The sequence below is a fragment of the Nymphaea colorata genome, chromosome 8, assembly GCF_008831285.2.
Source record: "Nymphaea colorata isolate Beijing-Zhang1983 chromosome 8, ASM883128v2, whole genome shotgun sequence".
Classification (NCBI taxonomy): domain Eukaryota; kingdom Viridiplantae; phylum Streptophyta; class Magnoliopsida; order Nymphaeales; family Nymphaeaceae; genus Nymphaea; species Nymphaea colorata.
In genome coordinates, this window is record NC_045145.1 from 21,414,746 (window position 1) to 21,430,091 (window position 15,346).

General features: G+C 39.8%; 3 protein-coding genes across 3 annotated transcripts; all 3 read left to right on the forward strand.

The window, feature by feature from the left end:
- Nucleotides 1-418: 418 nt before the first annotated feature.
- LOC116259147 (xyloglucan endotransglucosylase/hydrolase protein 2-like) lies at nucleotides 419-1,938 on the forward strand. Its single transcript, XM_031636802.1, has 4 exons — nucleotides 419-662; nucleotides 753-853; nucleotides 1,254-1,447; nucleotides 1,522-1,938. Exons 1-4 carry the CDS (start codon nucleotides 473-475, stop codon nucleotides 1,913-1,915), a joined length of 879 nt encoding a protein of 292 aa, XP_031492662.1. The 5' UTR covers nucleotides 419-472; the 3' UTR covers nucleotides 1,916-1,938.
- Nucleotides 1,939-3,792: 1,854 nt separating this feature from the next.
- Nucleotides 3,793-5,375, forward strand: LOC116259612 (xyloglucan endotransglucosylase/hydrolase protein 2-like). Its single transcript, XM_031637469.1, has 4 exons — nucleotides 3,793-3,973; nucleotides 4,059-4,156; nucleotides 4,649-4,842; nucleotides 4,983-5,375. Exons 1-4 carry the CDS (start codon nucleotides 3,793-3,795, stop codon nucleotides 5,365-5,367), a joined length of 858 nt encoding a protein of 285 aa, XP_031493329.1. The 3' UTR covers nucleotides 5,368-5,375.
- Nucleotides 5,376-10,803: 5,428 nt separating this feature from the next.
- LOC116258970 (senescence-associated carboxylesterase 101-like) lies at nucleotides 10,804-15,334 on the forward strand. Its single transcript, XM_031636521.2, has 4 exons — nucleotides 10,804-11,326; nucleotides 11,422-11,785; nucleotides 12,854-13,396; nucleotides 13,685-15,334. The coding sequence occupies exons 1-4, from the start codon at nucleotides 11,295-11,297 to the stop codon at nucleotides 14,447-14,449; spliced, it is 1,704 nt and encodes a 567-aa protein (XP_031492381.1). The 5' UTR covers nucleotides 10,804-11,294; the 3' UTR covers nucleotides 14,450-15,334.
- The last annotated feature ends 12 nt before the right edge of the window (nucleotides 15,335-15,346 follow it).

Below are 15,346 nucleotides of genomic sequence, written 5' to 3' on the forward strand. Positions count from 1 at the left end.
TATTGCCTGAAAAATAGAAATGCTTAACTTTAGACAATTCAGTTAGTTGACTCGGTATAAAGTGATCAAATTTGAAGTCTATTGAACAATCTTAATAGGAGACCATCTACTAATTTAATTCATTGGATGATCACTAGAAAATCCACAGCCGGTTTCAAGAAATTCAAAAACATGTAGCCCCAGCCGTTCAAGGCTAGCAGAGAAAGCACGCCCATGAATATGGAATTTTCTAAAGGGAGATGCGAAGAACACCGTAGCAACGGACAAGGCGTGTTTGATCAGTATATATAAGCAGCCTAGGATTATCTGTCACACGATAGGTGCTTGTTTCTTGCTTCACTTTTCCACGGAACTGTGATGCATACATCTTTCGTTTTCTCACATCTTGATCTATATAACTAAGCACCGAGAGAGGAAGGCCATAGAGACACCCAGCGTAGCCTTCTTCTTTTCAATATTTCATCAATCAATCATGGCTTCCATGGCATTTCAAGTCTTTGCTGCCATCCTCTTGTTTTCCTTTCTTGCCAGTGTTCTGTCCGTTACCAATGGATCCGGCGATGTAGCGTTTGATGTGAACTACAGCATCTCATGGGGAGCAGACCATGTTGTTTCGCTAAACCAAGGCAGTGAAATCCATTTGACGATGGACAGTAACTCTGGTAATTATCTGTGATTTGAGTTGTTTAGTTTCTGAGTTTCTTTTCACAATATTATGCTTAATGAAGTACTTTGCTTTAAATGTTTTACAGGGTCCGGCTTTCAGTCTAAATTGGAGTACGGCTCTGGGTTCTTCCATGTGAATTTGAAGACTCCGAGCAGAGATACTGCAGGAACAGTGACGGCTTTTTATGTAAGATGTCCCGATCTTCTTCTTCCTAATTAGTTAGAGGATCATCAAAGCTTGGTTACATGACTTATATGCATGAAGAGTACCCTATAAGATTGAGCCAGGGGTTTCTTGAGAGTGGGCAAGAAAGATACATGTCATGCACCAAGAGCTGTACATGGTGCGCCGTCAACAGGAACATATGTCATGCTAATGAAGGAAGAAATATATGTCATGCTAACTCGGATGCAATATTGACTACAAATAACTTATTTAATTTAGTTGGCATATAGGCTAAGATTTTTTTTGTGTAGACATCGAGCATTTGGCAACTACCAGCTGAAAGCATAGTTTCTCAATAGCTTAATTTATGCATGATATCACAGAGAATTGAAGAAAAGGGCTTATTCACTTTAATTTGCAGTTGACATCTCACACAAATGCTCATGATGAACTGGACTTTGAGTTCTTGGGCAACCTAGAAGGGAAGCCAATCACACTCCAGACAAATGTTTTCGTCAACGGAAAAGGTGGTAGAGAGGAAAGAATAAACCTCTGGTTTGATCCTTCACAAGATTTCCACTCTTACAAAATACTGTGGAACCGAAACCTGATAGTGTGAGTCTCTCTCTCTCTCTCTCGTTCTCTCTCTCAATCATACAACAACTGAACAAGTTTGGTGGGACATGCAGGTTCTTTGTGGATGATACTCCGATCAGGGTGTTCTTGAACAAGTCAAACAAAGGTGTGGACTACCCAACGCAGCCGATGCAGGTAATAGCAAGCCTGTGGAACGGTGAAAACTGGGCAACCGATGGAGGGAAGATAAAGATCGATTGGAGATATGCACCATTTGTTGCAAGTTTCAGAGGCTTCTCCATCGATGGCTGCCCTGCTAATGGCCATGGCACCCAGCAATGCTCTCTCCCCAAGTACTGGTGGAACACTGGAACATACACCAGCCTCAGTGCAACCCAAAAGATTGCCTACCAACAAGTGAGAAGAAAGTATCTGACTTATGACTATTGCAGTGATAGAGCTAGGTACCATGTCCTTCCTCCTGAGTGTCCTCAGCTGAGTTCTTAAAGAGTATGAAGTTTAATTTGAAAGTGAAGGCGTCTTTCTTTGACTGGAAACTTTGAATGAGATATTATGAAGAAAGTGATGAGTTTATTATCTGTTGAATCACGATCATAATTCGTCTAGTAAAAAGTTTTGTATCCCTGATTATTTGCCGATAATTAAAAGAAGTAAATAAATAAATAAATGGAAATGATCAATCTTCTAACCAGTAGAACCGTCAGTAAGTGTGTTCAAAATTCATACTCGTGGACCCCTGTGGCCTCGGATTCAATCTGAGCATTGAATCATTGATCAGTCAAGGTCCAAAATGTTGGAATAAAGACTTCCCTTTTTTTTGACAAGCAAGCTGAGGTTAGGCAGACAGTTAAAGCCAGTTTATGCCAAAATTAAGGTGTGTTCTGAGTATTGAACTCTTGACCTCCATGACTTTGATTTTCCTACCTTGGATCAGATGAACTAATCAAATTAAGAATCAGGAAACCATCTAGCTGGATTCAGAAAAACATAGTGGTACATCCAAAATGTTACATTTTTACTACTTAACACATGTTACGTATATATACACACAGGTCACTGTCAAATCCAAAACAATTACACACACACACACACACACCCACACACACACATATATATATAGGAGAATATTCCAAGTAGAAAATCAGTTGGTGACCCAAATAGAATATATGGCAGAACCAATGTGGTTAATTTAATCCAATCCTCTACACCTCAAGTAATCTATAACCGCATCCTTTTCATTTGGATTTGGGTATGGATGTATCCGGTTCATTCATTAATAATTAACCAATGAACATTTGGGATCCAAGCAAGGCTGAAAATGGATCAATTCCATATATATCAGTCAGAATGGGGCCAAGAAAAGGATATCTGAACGGTAGTCGAAAATTTTATGAAAGTGGTCATGCTTATTTAATGGCAATTCCAAGAGAAGCCGTTGACGTTTTCTGAGAAAGTGTTCAATACATAATTTTTGTACTCAAGGGGGCCAACCTCTCCCCCATCCGGACTTAGTCCAAATCCAATCTTAAGTAGTCGCTATCCACTCACAACCCAAAATGTGAAAATGAGTAAATGATGGGTCTGCTTCGGATCCCTTTTCTGATCAAATCCGAACCATTCGAATCCCAACATTTCGAATGATTTCAAAACAAATTTCCCAATGGAGCTTCTGACCATCAAAACGAGCCCATATATGTCAAGACAGTTTTTTCTTGAAAAAATACCATATTTTCTTCATTCCACAATGACAAGAATCTAAAGTTATATAAATTTTATATGACAGAATTCAGACACATGTAGTAAGTGTGGATGGACGGACTAAAGTATTCCCCTTCTGTATTATTGTCCCTATTGGCATGCATTGGGATTACCTCGATATGTTAAAAGCCGATTATATAAAATCGAACAGGACATTAAAAAAATGAGCTAAAATTGTTAAATTCCAGACAAGGTTGATAATTATATACCCCTTATATTGCTCCATTAATCGTCACGCCAACAGGAAAGTTCAACAAAATTTGATATATGGAAAGAAAGTTGGCGTCCTTAACAGAATACTTTATTTACTTCACTCAGTTAATCCATATTTGGACACAAGTTAATTCATTTACTGCAACCAACAGAAGTGTGATTAGATTAATGTGTCGACTGAGCATCACCAATGTGGATTACGTGCTATGCTTACATGAAGATTTGAATATGACCACCGGAATATTGTGGCAAACTATGCATGACACTCAGCTCTAGGCAGATATGGAAATCTTAGACGCAGCCATGGTAGGCATAAGAAAGCAGAGCAGTATATAAAGCCCCCAAAAGAAGCGTTCATCTCTGTTTCATTGTGAATACTACTGAGATTCAGCATGGCTTCGTTTTACCTCTTGGCTTCCATTCTTCTTCTTATTATGCTAGAGCTATCGGGAACTGGAGCTCAACCGCCAGCCACTCCTCCTTTTAGTGACGAATATAGCATCACATGGGGACAAGACCATGTTAAATTCTTCGATGATAGACAGGTTCAACTCAGTTTGGATAATTCATCCGGTAATCTCTCTTTCTCTCTCTTTTTCTCTTCATAAATGCAGTTTAATTACCTCAATTTAATAGATGGATCATTAATTTGTTGCAGGCTCAGGGTTTGCGTCTAGAAGCTATTATGGTTCTGGCTTCTTTGATATGGATATCAAACTTTCGAACAATTCAGCAGGAGTGGTTACGGCTTATTATGTAAGTTCATTATTAGAATGGCAGAGACAAATTCATTAAGCTTCGTCTAGTGTCTAGTCTGCCCATCAAAAACCATTTCAAGGCATGTTCGACAGTAATCAAGCGCAGTATCTAATTTTTCCCCTCATTTTTGGGTGGAGATCATCTCTGCATCTTCTCATAGTCAAACCAGTCAGTCATTATTTTTTTCTTTTACATACAAAGTTAAGTTGGTATTTGAAAGTATTCGATCATAGTTCTTTAATGCATTCAACATACTTCAGTCGATCAAGGGACAGATCATAGTTGGTGCTTTTATTTAGCAATATGAAATGCTATGAAACCATTCATTTCATAGTTTAATTGTTGACAGAGAAACCAACATGGATCGATGTCATTCTCGAAGTAGTCAATCTATAACTATTTTTCTTCTTCACTCTATTTGTTAACATATGCTTTTGTGATAATAAATTATTTAGCTTCTTCTAACTACTTGTTTCCATGATCATGCAGCTGACTTCCCACACAACTGCACACGACGAGTTGGATTTCGAGCTCTTAGGCAATGACGAAGGAACGTCGATCATCGTACAGACGAACGTCTTCGTCAATGGCGTCGGGGGAAGGGAGCAGAAGATGAGCCTGTGGTTCGATCCAACGGAGGCTCTCCATAACTACACCATCCTGTGGAACTACAAACACATCGTGTAATCTCTCTCTCTCTCTCTCGTTATTAAATGGGGACTTCTTGTCCCCAACTTTTGATATAGATTCCCTTTTTTTTCTCTCTCTCTCTCTCTCTTTCTTTAGCTCGCTCTCTCTTTCTCATATGCTAAGAATGGTGCAGGTTTTACGTAGACGACACACCAATCAGGATCTTTAGCAACAAGTCACCCATCGGAGGGTCCTACCCAACACAGGCCATGCAGGTCACGGCGTCCATTTGGGACGGCAGCTCGTGGGCGACGGACGGGGGCCGGAAGAAGGTGGACTGGAGACTTGCGCCTTTTAAGGCCACCTTCCAGGGCTTCTCCATCGATGGCTGCCAATCATGGGGCTGGAGCTCCAGCAACTGCTACAGTGACACTGACTGGTGGAGCCAGGAAAGCTTCATCGATCTCCCTGCCGATCAGTTGGCCAAGTACAAGCAAGCCAGGAAGAAGCATCTTGTGTACAATTACTGTGATGATCGGGAAAGATACCCTGTTCTTCCTCCTGAATGTCCAGAGTGATCCCGTCTTAGATATTTCTTTTTTTCTTCCTCTTCTTTTTTGTGCCTTTTGTTCTCGCAAGAGGATTTAGTCCCAAGAATGAATATTAATGGCAATTCATCTTCTCCTGTGTTTTAAAATCTGAGTGAAGAAGAAAAACTTAGAAAAGCATATACAGGATTGATATCTCGAGCAATATAACGTGGTTGCCTTTAACTCCCCAGCCTTGTTTGACCACTTTTTTAAATAAATAATTAAAATTGATAAGTTTCATAAACAGCTATCCAATTATTAAAAAATCATAAAAAAAGAAAAGCAACAACACTTAAAATTTTCCTTGAGACTTTGAATATTTTATTGCGACTGACAAGTTCAAATTTTATCTGTCGAGAGGAATCCATTCTTTTCCCATTTATAACCTTGGAAAGTTCGCATATTTTGCACCATACCATTTCCATGAATTCATTTCTTGCTTCCCTTTTAAAGGGTGTTTACGTAAGGGTCTAGGCGGAAGATTATTTTTAGGTAATAAATTTTGCGTCGAAACACTAATTTGAAGCATACAGTTAAAGTTAAAGATAGATAATCATTTTATCAACAGCAACAAGGCATATATGAATTTTCTCAATAAATTGAGAGTCACCCTCGGCACTTTCCCAGCGAAAAAAACAAGGCGCATATGAATTTGGCAGTAGGTGGTCCATAATAAGGTTGACGAAAAGCCTACTAAAATGAATTTTCTTTTCCTTTATACTGTCCTTCTTCTGTAGTATTGTATATTTATTATTTACAGAGTCTAGTAATGAAATATGACTTTCACTTTAATTAAACCTCTTTCTCTTCTTCCTGTTTCTGTTTTTGTGGTTTGTTTTTTGCGGATTGTTTTTGTACTTAGGGAATCTCTTGTCCCCAAATTTTGTTATATATTTCTATTTTATCGGCTCTCTCTCTCTCTCTCTTTTGTATCTAGGAGACTTCTTGTCCCTAAATTTTGTTATATATTTCCCATTTTATCGGTCTCTCTCTCTCTCTCTCTCCATAGCCAACTTCTATCTTCACTACAAAGGGGACCAAACCGGGCAATACAAGACACGGTCGCGAGCAAGGCCCTACTATTGAAGAAGGAAGAAAAAGACAAGGAAAAAAAGGGATTTGATGCTTTTGGGCGAGGCTGGAGAATATGTGCCAAGACAAGGAAAAGAAGGGATTTCAATCCATAGAGAGAGTTGTTACCCAATTCGAGAAGCAGGTGCTTGAATGGCTCGAAAGTAACTGGAAGAAGCTGTGCTCTCTGAATCGCCCACCTTCTCAAAATGGTGGAACATGTTACCAGAGAGCCACAGGGAAAAGGAGGAACCCGAGATCTCTCGTATTCGAATTCTCATGAACAAAGCCAGTTCATCTCCCGTGAACTAGACCATAAGTTCCGGCGAAATCATGAATCCTGCCGTGATGCCAAATGGGGAAGATTGTTTTCTGGTAACAACCGCGATCTTGTCACCATGCAGGTCGCGCTAAATAAATCATGGAAGTGAATGTTTTATACATCAAGAGGACAAAAACCAGTGAAACTTAGACTGGTAATTACAAGGAAGAAAATATAACAGCCGCATCGTATCAAGGGTTTGTTTAAAAGATAGAAAATCTATATCTAGCAGCTGAAATGTTAGGCTAGAATCAAGGGTAGTCCACGCTGCTCTCCAAAAGTTTACTAAACCAATTAAGTCAGACTTTGCCGCTAACAATCAACTGAATATTCATCTAGTTGATAGCAACAAAATTTTGAATAACTTCTTCTAAGACGATGGATTCTGCACGGATTTTTCTTGTACCTAACCCAAAAAAAAGGGAGGGTTGACCTTACCCAACTTAATATCAAAAACCACCAACTTGCTTTGGGGTTTAGAGCCCGTCACTAGGATGTCAACGAATCAGATTCGGATCGGATACATCTTCAATCATATCTGCTTTTTCGGATATTCATATATTCGGATTCGGATTCAGATTCGAATTCGAATAAATCAAAGTCATATCCGAATCCAAAATCCGATTTTACAATTTGAATCCGATCCGAATCTGATTTTTATATTTATATCCGAATCCGAATCCGAATTTTGAACCGGATTTTGCCATTTTCTAAGTATTAGATAGAGGATATTTATCTAAAAATGAATCCCATCTGAATCCGTATCCGAATCCGATCCAATATTTATGTATATCCGAATCCGAATCCTATCGGATGTCATTTATTAAATCCGAATTCGATCCGATTTCTTAATCAGATATTAAATTTTTATCCATATTCGTTTTTCGGATCGGATCGATCGGATATCCGATTCAAGTCGGATATATTGACATCCCCACCCGTCACCAACTGTAGGCAAACGTCTCTGTCAAAAATATCAGGCCAATCATGATTTTAACCAACTGTATTTTTATATTAACAAGGAGAGCTGATTTCCCTTTTGCCCTCACAAAATTTGGCAACCAGTATGGTTTAGCGTTGCAACGATGTGAGTTAGAAACTTAGAAAGGAGAGTGAGTTGCGAGCACCAGAGGTGCATAAACCAGATGTGCACCAAAAAATAAAGGGGTTGAGATATTTTGGTAAAATTTCAAAAATTAATGTTTTTTTTATTTTTTAATTCTTTATTATATTTTTATCTTTACAAAGGGCTTGTCTTTTTAATGACTAAAAATATTTGGATCATTACATGCACATAACCAGCTTTCATTGGTGAGAGCAAAAAAACCTACAAAGACTAATCTAAATACCAAAAAGGGTGACTACGAGGAGATGAGCGAGAAAGGGTTATGGACATGACATGAATTTTTTTTAGGGTGAGTGATTCATTCCACCATCCTAAGAGAGGCCACCGGCCCCCCCTCGTCACCCTTTCCTGTGAGTTTCGAGCTTGCTTCGGGCCCTTTTACGGGCCAGGGACTGAAGCACGTTTGGAGCGGGCATGTGATGCCCAAAGACTCGACCCAGGTTCTTAGCGAACAGAGCACAGAGCACTTTCCCCGCACCAGTGCACTACAACCCCTTGGGGTCCTACCTTTCTCTTTTATTGCACTAGAAATGTAGACAGCATAATAAAGCAAAAGAGATGGATGACTGAAAGGGGATGAATAGGGCTGGAATAAAATGGGAATAAAGTAAATGGGAACGCTTAAAGTCGAAAGTGAGGTTTCCCCAAGAAACTTGAAGGAGAAGTTTTGACATTCGATATGCCTCCCAAATTCTTCCTTGGTTTTCATGTATTGTGAGCACATGTTCAATAATCTTATAAGACTAAAAAATACATGCAAGTACGGCATGTATAAATTCAATTCTATAAAGTTTAATTGTTTTAACTTTATTGACTGGCTTACACAAACCAATCTAGACATCAGAATTCCAAGGTCCTTTTTTAATTATATTTATCATTGTACGCTTCCTACTTTTCCACAAATATGTGGATATTGAGAACGCTTAGTTTGTCCGGGAGTAGTGAGTTGGGCATTTAGCATTGAATTAGACCACAAATAGACCTAAAAGACACGGTTATCCGGACTGCGGACCTACCATACTTTTCTTTTTTTATTTTTAGTTCCGCATAAGGTTTGCCTTGTGCCTTTTCCTTTCTTCCATTCCTATTAATTTAATTTTTATGCCCATTTGATACCTTGGAATTTCACTGTAGATGGGGAAAGAAGAAGATTCAAATTTTTAGAATGCATTCTACTCGAAAGCACAAATTTTCTACCCATTGGCACTTTAATATATATATATATATATATATGGGGTTTAAGTGTGACTTATGCTTTAGGGAGCCCATTAGAAAACCTTACATTTTTTCCAGTGATTGGATATTCCAGTGATTGGATATTCGTGAAGGAAGATCCAATTATACGGGTCAACTCGGCCCGAGTCATTGCCTCAAAGTTAATTGAAAATTTGTTAACTATATGTTTAATGTCTCATAAACGAAAAAAAAAATTCTTTTCATTGACTTGAAAAATGAATGGCATAGGTCGGCTACTCTTGGAGAATTATTTGTCCTTATCATTTAGCACCTATCGCTATTTTGTTCCCATCTTGTAAAGAATCTTTGGAGTGAACTTTTAATATATCATATAAAGAAATCAAGCCCAAGGCAGTTCAATTTTTGCTGAACCTCATCCCTAACACGGTTGCATTATCATCAGGTACTATGCCAGATCCAACACTGAACTGGTTCAAGTAACGAATCTGGATCTGCTCCAATAACGTCTCTAGCTATCCCACTTTTTCCAATCTGATTCCGACTTTTATTTTTCACATTTGAATCCGAACACCAGCTTTTAAATACAGAACCAAATCGAAACCCATGCACTATGATACGTTAAGGACTGACTTCAAAAATATGTATGGACATTGAATATAAGATGCTTATTTGTAGTTGGGATTGAATTATATCGCACAGTTTTTTCATACTGACCCGAATCCAAATGTAATTAGATGTCATTTCTTAAATCTCAATTTGATTTGATTTCCTAATTTGATCTTCTTAACCATAAAATAATGGAATCATATGTTAAGAAAGGAACTCCATCGCCAACAGCATAGCCTTTGTTAGGAACTCAGCTCTCTCACACTCTCTTAACACACCAAGAGAATAAAAATCAAAGAAAGAGAAAGAGAAAAAAAACACACAGATTTAAGTAGTTCAGAGACAAAGTTCGCCTACGTGACTATTGGGGTTTTTCATTTGTCGGTGCTTTGTCAGGTTGTCCTGGAAAGCACTAATTTTGGGATTGGATAGAAGTACAATGCATGTTTTTATATCCACTTGAGCAATCTACTTTTTTTTTTTATAATTTTATGAGACTTATTATATATATTTTCTTTTTCGAGCTTAAATGAGTTTAACTGAGTGGAGCCCAGTTAACTGAGTGGAGCTTAAAATTGCAGAAAAAATTTCATTCAAGTGCTCACCTTCTGCCCTTAACATAAAATGTTGAAAAAAAAATCACATCTTAATATTGTGAAGATTTTCACTAGCGTGACATTTGTTTGTATATATTTCCATTTTTGCGGGTTGAATCCATTTTTTTGCTCGTATATATGTCCATTCTTGCTCAATAAAGGCCAAAGGCTGATCATCACCAGGTTTTTTTTGCTGGAACTTATTCTTTAGTGGCAGTGGTAGAGTCACATATAAAAGCAAGTGTGAGCAGTTGTCCACACCCACCTCACAAATATTTTTGTTTTAATACAAAGTCTTTCACATATAAAAAGCTTATGGATTTAGTGCGCCTCAACCCAAATTTCCTAGCTCTAGTTAGTCTAATCCAAATCTACGTCGGGCATTTGTTAGTCTTGGATCTCCGCAGATCCGAGATATGGTATCCCACTTCCAAACAAACAATGGATCTAAAATCCGTAGATCGATACTGCTCTAAGAATCCACAGGTGCTGTCCAGTATTGGTGTATGGAACTTGATCCATACTGGACACTCATTTTGTACAAATGCGGGTTTGTCTTAATCCTTATGTTTTGAGGATGGCCGCCACTTGTTAGTGTCTGTGTGTGTGTTCTTCTGAGAGAGAGAATACAAGAGATCTGTGCGACCGTGAACGTAGGAGATTATTGCTCTGAACCACGTAAATCGTTGTCTTCTTTCTTATTGCTTCTAACCCCCTCTTGAGAGTGTGAGAAGAGAGTTTATTGTGTGTTGTTTCCAACACCCAGACCAGTGCATATTGCCAGCTTCACCCGAATTCTCAATATTCAAATGTTTGGTGATAGACCCGATCCCTCTGCCGAAGCAAGTCAATTGTCATGAGCATGGGCTGGCAGAAAAATATCGACGTGCTGTCATATATAACAATGAATGTCCAGCTAGCAACAAGCAAGTCTTTAACATTTCCTGCCTCTTCCTGCAGTTGGATCGTCAACACCTCTCTCTCTTGAACGGTGGCAATGGCTATAAGCGGCCCATCTTCTTCCCCTCAGTAAGCATCTCTCTCTCTCTGAATCTCTCCCTCTGAATACTAATAATTATCCATGGCGTCCAAAATATCTGTGTGGTGCCTTGGATCGGATGCAGGTACAGCAACAGCAAGGCAAATATCGTGCCTTCTTCGGGGATCATCCAGAAAGCATGGGCCTGCATCTCAGGCACTACCCAACAGCCTTCTTCTTCTTCAACGACCCAATTGCCCTTCCCCTGCTGGGAGTTCTCCAAGTCGACGATCGTGGTATTTAAGAACGCAACTACACCGCCCGCACCAGTTATCGATGGCTCCAGCAGTAGTGCTCCTCTGGTTCCAGTGGAGAGATCAGGCCACTTTGGATTCCTCCTCACCGAAGACAACAGCAGTATCAGCCTCCACAACGCCGCTCTTTCCTGCTTCAATTCGCTTCTCCCCAACTTCAAGGAGCAATTCCTTCCTTACCTGCAAAAACGAGAGGTACTATGAGAAATCATGCATCAGAAAATTATTGTCAGTATCTTTTGCTTGCATCCCCATCACTTCATGTTCAATACCCTTCTGGAATTTTAAACCTCCATGTTCAAAATCGTTAATTTTAAGCAAAATTTTCGTTAAGATATGTGAATTTGAGGTATAATAAGGATTTCAGGTTCACGGTTTTCAAATTTTTAATCTTGAATTTAAGTTGAGCCTCAGTTTATATCAGACCTTCCAATTTAAGATTCAAAGTAATCAAACGCCTGTTCTAAGTTAAAACAAAAAAAAAAGCCCTTGAAACTTGGCCCATTTTATGATGCATGTAATTTCAAATAGCTTGGTGGTTCAATTATTTGTATGCTCATGCACATAAGAACATTACCCTTCACAATGGCTCCTTGGACTTACTTGTGTGGATTGTCTCCAAGGACATCAAAGCCGAAGAATGCGGTAAGATTAATCCCATTAGAAACGGCTGAAGCTTTGAAGGAGGTTTCCTTGCTGAGCAAGAGACTTGCATATGGAAGGCTTTTACAATGTTTTGGACTGGAAATTTTCATTTTCAGGCTTACCTTTTTCCAATAATGTTTAAAAGAAGATCACTTTCTGCCATTTTCTCAAACGCCGCACTTTTTATAAAAACTGTCGAATAAGGGTATGGACTGGTTTTCTTTTTGGAAACCTACGAAGCAAAAGACATAGCTAAAATGGTAAAAATGGTCGTCTAATGATTGAGACGAAAAATATTAGAAAAGTTGAGGCTGATATTTGATACTTTTTAATTAATGAAACTTCATTTCTGGCCTTTATTCGAAAGTTGTGATGAAAAGTATGGCCTACGATTATTAATAAAGAAGATACTCTCTTCCGAGAAGTTATGGGCAAACATTAAATTTGAAAATGAAAATGTTAAGAAATGATCTTCTTCACTTTTTTTTTTTACCGATTCAGCTGAATCAATGAACCGGCCGATTCATCCAATGGGCAGCCTCACCAATTACGTGACAATTAGTTCTCTAGCTTGTAACAGTTACTGAGCTGACGTTCCATTTTCCTTCCACATTGTAGAAAAATCAGCCACCGCTCCGCCCGCTCATACTGGCGGGACAGTCGCTCTGGGGCTCCGTCGCTGCCTTGTTCACTCTGTGGCTTTTGAACAACCGGCACAAGTCTGCACCCAGGCCCTTGTGCATCACCTTTGGCTCCCCTTTCATAGGAGACGAAGGTCTTGCGAAAGCCATCTGCAAGTATGATCTGTGGAAGGTTGGATTCTGGCATGTCCTCTGCTTATACGGACACGACTTCCGGCGAATTTCCACCAGCATTGAACAACAATTCAGGCCATCCGGCACCTATTTTCTCTGCCCAGAATTAGCTGCTTTCGTATGCGTTAGTGACCCGGATTTGGTCGTCCAGTTGCTGCAACGTTGCTCAGAGGAATCAGCAGGAAGATCTCATGATCAGATAAATATTGAATATGGTGGGTTGTTAACACGACACAAAGAGAGGGCAATTAATGGAGAGCGAGATGAACCACGCAGCGGTGAGTCAAGGCCGGCAACCGGCGTGGTTCCACAGCTAGTAGCGATGGGAATCAAGGACGATCATCCGGTATGTATACTAGCTAATTTTTGGGTATTCGAAATTTCTGCTCGTGAAGTATTAATTTAAACCCCAAAAAGGTTCTATTTCCTTTTTAAGAGAAAAGAGAAATATAGTCGGAATGGCTGGTATTAGAAATTCTTTTTCTAGTAGAATCTATATCTTATCTGCAATATTGAGAGCTTGCCTTTTTTGCCTACCCATCTTCTGCAATCTTTTCCTTCGCCCTTCCTTCAAAACTACGGTTGGAATTCTTACTTAGCTGATTCTGTTGGCTCTGGCATCATGAACTGTTAGGCTTATGCTTCTATTGCTGAAGCCTTGAAAGTGGAGCACAGTGTGCCGCAAAATGCTCCTTCCTCTCGGGCTCTCTACAAAGTTAAGAAGAACATGGCCCAGTTGGAATGGTACAAGAAAGCCTGCGAAAAGGAAGGCGATAACTATTATGACGCTTACAAGAGGCGAAGCCAAGAACAGGACATAGATGCTCAGATCCCCATGAGCAAACTCATGAGCTACTGGGAGAAGGAGGTGATGAGAGCCGAAAAAAAGCCGCACACACCGGATTTCCCCCTCCGGGACAAGTATCTGTTCGCCGGAACGAACTACAGGCGACTGGTCGAGCCACTAGCCATTGCCAAATATTATAGGAAAGGCGATGAGACGAGTTCTTACATGACCGCTGGTCAAAGGGATCACCATTTTGAGAAGCTTGAACAATGGGCAGGGATACATTCAGCGAGGGGAAGGAGGGACGAAGCTGCGAGCCTAACCGAAGACTCGTGCTTCTGGGCTCGTGTGGAGGAGGCCAGACGGAGCATGAACAAAGAGGCTGAAGGAGCCATGGATGAATTACAGGAATTTGAGAATCAAGTGATGAACCTGATTGGCAGGCTTGCGCTATCGCCGGAGGTATTCCTAGAGAAGAGCACATTCATGAAATGGTGGGAAGAGTATGATCAGAAGCGCCTTACTCCCAATTCACCTTTCACTGAGTTTATGAGGGAAGAGAGGAACCGTCATTTGTTCTACTCACCAGAAGCAGTTAATAGGTACAGGTAGACCTTCTCCCTAACGATGATGAACCATCTCTCTCTCTCTCTCAGTCTCTCTCTTAAGTCTCGCCATATATCTCCCCATTTTCGCCTCTCTCTCTCGGTTAAGGATCCGTCTTTTCTTCTATCCTCATTCACTGTCTCAAACTTTGCTTTGCATTCACGGAAGAGGGCTGACTAGACAAGCTTCAAAAGAGCCTAAACTTACTGGGGAATCAAGGTGATCAGCAGATTGTGTTTCCCCTCTACCCTGCGCTTTAATCAAATCGTGTATGATGATTAGTCTTTCATTTTCAGAATTTTATTGATTTGAACTCTGTTTTTGTACTGGTTTGGTGAGGGCTTTATTGACTGTTTATTAAATAGATGGGATTTTGGGTTCTAAGAGTGTTCAATGGACGCATTGTTTGTCATCAATTATTGACTTTATGTCTTGCTCTTGCCCTCTCTCACTGTACTGTGCTGCCGGAGGACGCCTCTATGCCATGTCCCCTCTTTGGTTTCCCCTTCCCCTTTCGTGTTTACTTTTTGCCCCCAGTGATATTGCCGGAATCCTTTGCCCTTATTGATATTCAAAGGGTAGGATTTGAACTGCAGATGATAAATTGTTTCATGCGTGAAGAGCCCCTCTTGGCAAAGGAATGAAAGCGGTGTAAGAACCCCACTCTTGGCTAGCTGCCATTTTAATTTAACAATTTCTAGAGCGATTCTCTGAAAATGAGGATTGATTTCTTGCTTAAGAACACACAAGAGAACAATATGTATAATAGCCGATATTAATACATGCACATACTGTTGGGATTTCTCCCCTTATGCATATACAAAAGTATATGCTCTAAACAAAACAGGATCATGCTCATGCTAAATCATTGAAATAAACATAACCTTAAATTTAAAGCGGAAG

Bases quoted from the DNA above. Each gene is read 5' to 3' on its own strand.
- LOC116259147 (XM_031636802.1), top strand. From the start codon at position 473: ATGGCTTCCATGGCATTTCAAGTCTTTGCTGCCATCCTCTTGTTTTCC. The intron at 663-752 runs GTAATTATCTGT...AATGTTTTACAG, and splicing joins GACGATGGACAGTAACTCTG to GGTCCGGCTTTCAGTCTAAA. The intron at 854-1,253 runs GTAAGATGTCCC...TTTAATTTGCAG, and splicing joins GAACAGTGACGGCTTTTTAT to TTGACATCTCACACAAATGC.
- LOC116259612 (XM_031637469.1), top strand. From the start codon at position 3,793: ATGGCTTCGTTTTACCTCTTGGCTTCCATTCTTCTTCTTATTATGCTA. The intron at 3,974-4,058 runs GTAATCTCTCTT...AATTTGTTGCAG, and splicing joins CAGTTTGGATAATTCATCCG to GCTCAGGGTTTGCGTCTAGA. The intron at 4,157-4,648 runs GTAAGTTCATTA...ATGATCATGCAG, and splicing joins GAGTGGTTACGGCTTATTAT to CTGACTTCCCACACAACTGC.
- LOC116258970 (XM_031636521.2), top strand. From the start codon at position 11,295: ATGGCTATAAGCGGCCCATCTTCTTCCCCTCA. The intron at 11,327-11,421 runs GTAAGCATCTCT...GATCGGATGCAG, and splicing joins GGCCCATCTTCTTCCCCTCA to GTACAGCAACAGCAAGGCAA. The intron at 11,786-12,853 runs GTACTATGAGAA...TCCACATTGTAG, and splicing joins CTTACCTGCAAAAACGAGAG to AAAAATCAGCCACCGCTCCG.